This window comes from Dermacentor andersoni, chromosome 1 (assembly GCF_023375885.2).
Source record: "Dermacentor andersoni chromosome 1, qqDerAnde1_hic_scaffold, whole genome shotgun sequence".
In the NCBI taxonomy this organism is placed as follows: domain Eukaryota; kingdom Metazoa; phylum Arthropoda; class Arachnida; order Ixodida; family Ixodidae; genus Dermacentor; species Dermacentor andersoni.
In genome coordinates, this window is record NC_092814.1 from 256,290,317 (window position 1) to 256,296,922 (window position 6,606).

The window sequence follows — 6,606 nt, forward strand, 5'->3', positions numbered from 1 at the left end:
TATGTATCGACAAAGTTCAGACTTGACCCGCCTCCTATTTCGATCGTGGGTAGAGCTGCGGGAGTGCATCTGGGCGCGCCGCCGTTCGGTAATGTGGCTATATCGAAGCTAAAAGCTTAGTGACGACACCCTAAGAAGTTTTCCAATCGAAAGAACTTGTTGACACCTCTTGGGAAAGCGCGAAAACTTGCCACTCGTCAACTGCGCGTTCGCCATGCACCCCCCAGCGCGATCCCACATATCAGCATGGCGCCGCACGGTAAACGGCGCTGCGATCGCAAAATGGCGGCGCCCTCAATAAAACAGGCCGCCACTTCGACTGCTCGCAGCTAATACTTCCTAGTATTATAGTTCATAGTAAATTGAATTAAATATAGCGTGACGGGGCGCCAAGTTGATGAAAAGTAAGACAAAATTTACGCATACAGACTATTAGAGACTGAATAGCCAAGATGGACGAAAAACAATCACGTGCAACGTCCCATTGATTGTCGTCTTCTTCGTTCACTTCAGCGAAGCAGCCTGCATGCTACCGTCGGTACGGATCTAAACACGACGCCGTCGAAAGGCGCGGGCCTCAGCCGCGGCGACAAGGCCACCTTCATATGTCAGCTTCGGGTACATGTTCACAAAAGCGCTGTCCTGCTTCTGTGCTGAACTTCGATGTTGAATACATTTTGTTTGCGTGCTCCAATTTTTGTAATTCTTTTTGCATTGAACTCGGGACCGTGCAAAGAATCATTCAAAGTAGATGTGGGCGAATATCCAATACGTTCAAATAGCAAATCGAATAGGATCCGATTCGATTCGGTCTTCGAATCGACTAGACACTATTCGTAAATGAGAATATTTCTCAAATACTTTCCGAACATTTGAAAACATCAACTGCGCCCAAATAAACATAAAATTGGTCAAAAGTACGGTAAGCTTTACCCCCGCAGGCATAGTATAGCATCAGCACAATGCGTTGGCGAGCTAGTTGGTGCGAATCCATGAATACTTTGTTTAGCGCAAAACGACAGAGACAAGAAGGACGACAAGAAGCGCCTTGTCCTGTCGTCCTTCTTGTCTCTGTCGTTTTGCGCTAAACAAAGTATTCATAGTATAGCATGTCGTTAATTCAGATAATACGCATAAATACATAGGTATAGAAGCTACGTAAAAGTAAGAGACCGTTTTAGAAGATGCAAACAATACTATGATTGCCACAGGTGTTAAAGAAAGAACAGAAAAAAGGTTGTTGAGGTGAGCGGGTGCGTTTGATACCCGCGCGTTCAAATTTTGCCGCGCAAACACGCTGCGGCTCTCGCCACCCTCTCGTCGCTTCTTATTGGTAGAACATTAATAGCACGTGACCACTAATATTACTGACGTTTATTCTACGTCGACGATTCATGAGTACGTGCGTCTCGGTTTATGCGGTTTGGTAGGATTGGTGGTCCGCTTCGCGGACTTGCCCGGGCATGTTCGAGTGAGTGCCGGCCGGCGTTTGTCAGCTGCTCCGGCTGCTTCGCTTCGCGCTGCTGATGCAACGGCGCGATGACTCACATTCAGCATTGGGGAGGCGAATACGGCTTACTAGATGAAGAGATTTTGGGGCCTTCCGCGCCCAGCGACGTTTGGCAGGAACTAAACAATGCTATTTTCTGGCCTCCAAATGTGTGCGAGGAGTTGCACGAAGACACCGTTGTGCAACTGTTCGACGTTGCGCCGAGGACCACGGCTCCAAATACATCTAGCGTTAACCAATGTGTAAATGAATGGTCCGGTGACTTCGGATTCAGCGCCGTAATCGCGAGTGCACCGAAAGCCGGAAAAAACGTTAACTGGACGTATTCCGAGCAGCTTCGCAAGCTCTACGCTGTTGTGAACGCTCCGTGCCCCATTAGGTTCGTCACCGAGCGCGCCCCGCCTGAAGGTTCGTTTGTCTGTGCTGTCGCGGTTTTTCGGGAGTCCGAGTCCCGGCGAGAAAATGTATTGCGGTGTCCGGCGCATCGCACGCCAGCAAACGAACTCGGCGCCGGCTCCCGCGAAGATCAGTGGTTCCACTGCGATCACCCCCAGGCACAAAACTGCTGCGACGAAGCCAACGGCGGGCGTCACTGCGTTCGACTGCCGTTAGGACCGGAGCCTTTCAGCCTGACGTTTGGCTGTCGCAACAGCTGTCCGGGCGGATTGCGACGGAGAGCCACTGAAGTAGTCTTCCTGCTGCAGTCACCCGAAGGCCAGGACTTGGCACGCAGCGTCGTACAGGTGGGGCATGACGCGCAGCATGTGCATGTATCTCAGGCACGTACCCAGGATTTTTTTTTTTTTTTGGAGAGGGCCCAACCCAACGTAACTTCTCTATGCAAATGAGGAGCGGGGGGTTACCTTTACTAGTACAGATGTGAATAATGCCCACCATTCGCTATAAAGACGCGTAAACCCGCAAAAGAGAAATGATAAATTTGGAGAACGCCAAAGATTCGCCTTTAAAAGTGGAACGCGATAGCATTCAAAGACCCCTGACTGCTTTTCATGCTTCCCGGCAACTGCAGCTTATGTAACCGTAACATTTACCGGAAAACGCTGGCGGCGAACGCTATGCACGAAGGCAAGCTTTCTGGTAGAAATGCGGCCTCTTGCGTGGGTCGATGTGCTGTTATTGTTTCGTACTTTTAATATTTCAGTCTGAGAAGAGCTAACATAAAATGTGCGCTGTCGGTGTTTTTCTTTCATTACATTTGTTTGTAGGCTGCCGTTCTCAAAATTCCGAGGAATAGCTTTCTAAAGAATGAAAGACAGGCGTAATCAACTTTGGTGGTAGATGAGTGGTTCGGTATGCATAATTCTGAACTTGGTCTGACATTCTTTTTGCTGAAGCGATGTCCGACGCAGGACGCATTTGGGAAGTTTTGTAACGATACGTGGCCGCCAGAGTCCCGTACAACCGCGTAGAGCGCAGGACGCTGTGGTTCTAGACTAACTGCGCCCACCGCGGAAGGTTAGAAAACCACCCACATAACCACAGCAGAGAAGTGTCAGGCGGCTCGACCGATAACTTTAGAAGTGTCATTCAAGACACATGGAATTATTCTTCACTTCAGGCGGCGTTTTCTCTACTTCCTTTTAAACAAAGAGATGTCGGTCCATAAATATTTTCACAAACAACTGTTAAATTTGCTAATTTTCGCTTTTCATTTCTGTTTGGCTGTTGCCTCTGCTCTCCCTTAGTAGATCACTTAATTTCTCAACTCTTTGTGACTCGTTTCCAGTTGCCAACTTTGCACGAAAAGTGCTGTACAATTACACTCTTAGACAAATGTACACCATTTGGGTCGTATCTTGCCACACAACAATAATGGTCACCTGTCTTGCTTGCATTTTCTTTCTTGAAAATGCTGCACTCGCCACTTTCCTGTTGTGCTGATAATGTGCATGCCGTTCGTGACATGGAAGGCACCAGGCTCGCAGCATTAAAGAAAGGAAATGCAGACAAGACAGATAATGATTATTGTTGTGTGGCCAGATACGACCCAAAGGGTCATATCTTGCCACACAACAATAATAGGTGCAGGTTAAAGAACCCCAGGTAATCGAAATTATTCAGGAGTCGGACTCCACTGAGGCGTGCTTCATAATCAAGTGGTTTTGGCATGTAAAACCCCATAATTTAATTGAGTCTGTTCCTGTGACTATGTGTATATTTGGTCACAACGCCAAAAGTGTAGGGAAAAACCAGACGAGGAAACGGGTGGCAGTCATATTGCTTATAGTTTTAATGGTTTTGCAGGGTTTGGTGATGGGCGCTGTTTTACGTGATTTTATTTTCCACCTTATCTAACCCATAGCGCGAGTATATGGTTTCGAGGATCTGCCAGCGTCGCGGCGACCCGTCACTCCAGGAAATAAAGAAGCTAACGGAAAAGTTAAACGCAGCTGGCGCTATCTCCGGCCGCAACTCCTTCCACGAGCGTACATGCTAGCTGACTACGAACTTAATCCCTTTCCTGGTCCCTGGATCGGTCTAAACAAAGAAGGTTGAACTAACAAAGCAACAGCGATGTGCGCGTGACCGTTGAAAAGTGAACGCATCTTGAGTTATTAGCGCCGGCACCGAATCGATGAGAAAACTGGCCTTCACACCCAAGAGATGCCGATAACTACCGCCATCCAAAAGGAGTGAAAAAGGCCGCAAAATGTTGACCGCCGAATAGCTGTCAAGTCTCAAGATTGATTTGGCGGCGCTTTAGGAATGTGTGTGGTAAGTGGTGGCGTGGGTGGGAAGGGGGTTATGCAGCTTAACTTCGGGTGAGGGGGGGTCTCGAGCCCCCCCCCCCCCCCTTGTGGTACGTGCCTGATGTATCGTAATGTGTGGTGTTACGTTGTGGTGCAGGTGAAGGTTTGTGCCTGCCCAGGCCGCGATCGAAGACACGATGAGCAAGGCGGAGAACGTGAGCGCGCAGCGCTGGTGGCCCGCGCCGCCTTGCCGTCAACGAGCATGCATCGAGATGCCGACTGTACCGACGGATCCAGCTCTGACAGCGGAGGCGAAGGCCGTGGCGGTACTTTCTTACTACGTGTGAAAGATAGAGACGTGTACAAGTTCTTATACCATGTTCACCAATCTCTCGAGGGCGCACATGCTGCGACTACACCGAGCCTCAGGATGCGGCAAAATCCATCTTCAGAATCGGATGATTAGCCAGACGAGTGAATTGCGTCATTGGACAGCCATTACATGTGTGCTAGAGACCTAGGTACATGCAATTGTGAGTCTGCACTATGACTACCGAGTGACGCCTACACCCATAAGGAAACCACACTTCTAATGCATTCGGACTCCAGTCATGACAGATATATCTTAAATGACCAACCAGTATAAAAACTCTCTGCTTGGCATGTGCCAAGGTTATTTTATTGTTAACGTTTTATTTAACCCATTTTATTACGAACTACACGAGACAGGTACTATCAGCTAAATAAAACAGTGGAGCTTAATTTCTTGCAAGAAATGGTTTTTTTTTTTTTTTTTTTTTTCCACAGCAGTGAAATGCAACTTGTGATTGAGTGGTGAACTGTGCAGTGGCGAGTGCCTGTGTGAATGCCACATTGTGCCACTAAGCTCTGGGTTGAGCAGCAAGACCTTAATAAAGGTTGCTATTTTTCAAGGGAATGATTATAATATGTGAGGTTATTTAATCAGGTTGCCATAATTTTGTGCCATCCAGTGAGGTGACTACTTCCACACTCGTTTGTCGCTTGTGTCCAGTTCTTGCATTCCGTACATTAGTACTGTAAAGAAAATTTCTGAACTGGTGATGCCTTCAAGTGAAATAGAAAAGAAATATTTTCAGAAATAGCAAGTGCAAGTTTAAAGTCAGTCACGAAATCTTACCCCAAAGGAGTGTAATTTTTAATGTAGTCCTTACCAAATACAATTTCATGAAGTCACGTTCATGCTATGTCTTGATCAGCTGTCACAGCTGCGGGAACACATCTGCAAGGGAGTGTTACAATTCATAGTATGATTATAAGCAGATGTGTATAGAATGAATGTAAGTGTGCATATGTTGTGTGCCTGTGTGTTTGGTATGTCAATACCTTGGTTTTAAGAGCTGCGTTGCTCTGAGTATGAAATTCAATATTTGTATTTGAATGTGAACTTGAATGTTTTAGATTAAGCACATATTTGAACATAGAGAACCATGTAGTCTGAAGTGAGAGCCATTTGTTACTATATTGGGGAAAAAAAGTTAGGGCTGCATGGATTGTGCTGTTGGCACTCCAGTTTCCACCAGTGCCTTTGTTCCGACATATTTTGTATGCCTATTTTGGCTAGGACTGTAGTGCCTTATTTAAAGATGTTGCAGTGCCGCAATTTTTACATTTTATAGTTTGATGCAACCTTATGCATGACCACTGTTATACATGAATTTTATATGTGCGTTGTCATTGCCATTTTACAAGTTAAATATCTGTGATAGTGTGATAACCTCATGACATTGTCATCTTGGTGCAATATTGCACATCATTGGTTGAAATGCTGTCTCATGAGTGTGCTTATTCTTTATGTATGTTATTTGTATTTAATCGACTCTTTCTTTCACAATTTGGTACTTTAATTCTCTTTTGTGATGTGTGATAAGTTATTGTGACCAGTCTCACCACCTTTGCCTTTTTATCTAGCTATTGCAGTGCATGGCAAGATCTTGTCACATCCCTAATGTATGTATGCCCCTTTGTCTTCTTCTGGGAAAACAATAATAATAATAATAAAAATGCAATTCATTGAAAAAATTGAGAGAGATGTTTTGGAGACATTATGTTTTAATTAACCTGAGCATATGCTGCTGTGAGGTTCCTCGTATTTGCTTTGTGGCCGTGCTCAGTGTGTAAACATGTTGGATATGTGTGAATAGCAAAATATTAAAAATGAATATATTGGACAAAAAAAGAAAAAGAAGGCTTCAAATGTCAAATGGAGCACCAAATATTCATTATAAAAAGTGGATTAAAAATAAAGGAAAGGATTAATCTTAAAAGTCTACTACTAGACCTTCTGAAACTCATTTGAAAGCAGCAAGTAGCACTTCAATTTGAGTGAACATGTCAATGGCAGTA

The 6,606-nt window shown here is 45.4% G+C and overlaps 1 protein-coding gene across 1 annotated transcript; it reads left to right on the plus strand.

Moving 5' to 3' along the window:
- The first annotated feature begins 1,422 nt into the window (after window positions 1-1,422).
- LOC126548055 (cellular tumor antigen p53-like) lies at window positions 1,423-6,286 on the plus strand. The gene is made up of 2 exons (XM_050196137.3): window positions 1,423-2,253; window positions 4,379-6,286. The coding sequence occupies exons 1-2, from the start codon at window positions 1,540-1,542 to the stop codon at window positions 4,685-4,687; spliced, it is 1,023 nt and encodes a 340-aa protein (XP_050052094.1). The 5' UTR covers window positions 1,423-1,539; the 3' UTR covers window positions 4,688-6,286.
- The last annotated feature ends 320 nt before the right edge of the window (window positions 6,287-6,606 follow it).

What these genes read in the sequence shown, in the direction of transcription:
- LOC126548055 (XM_050196137.3), top strand. Translation starts at nt 1,540, where the DNA reads ATGACTCACATTCAGCATTGGGGAGGCGAATACGGCTTACTAGATGAA. An exon ending in TGGCACGCAGCGTCGTACAG is followed by an intron (nt 2,254 to 4,378) that starts GTGGGGCATGAC and finishes GTTGTGGTGCAG; the next exon opens with GTGAAGGTTTGTGCCTGCCC.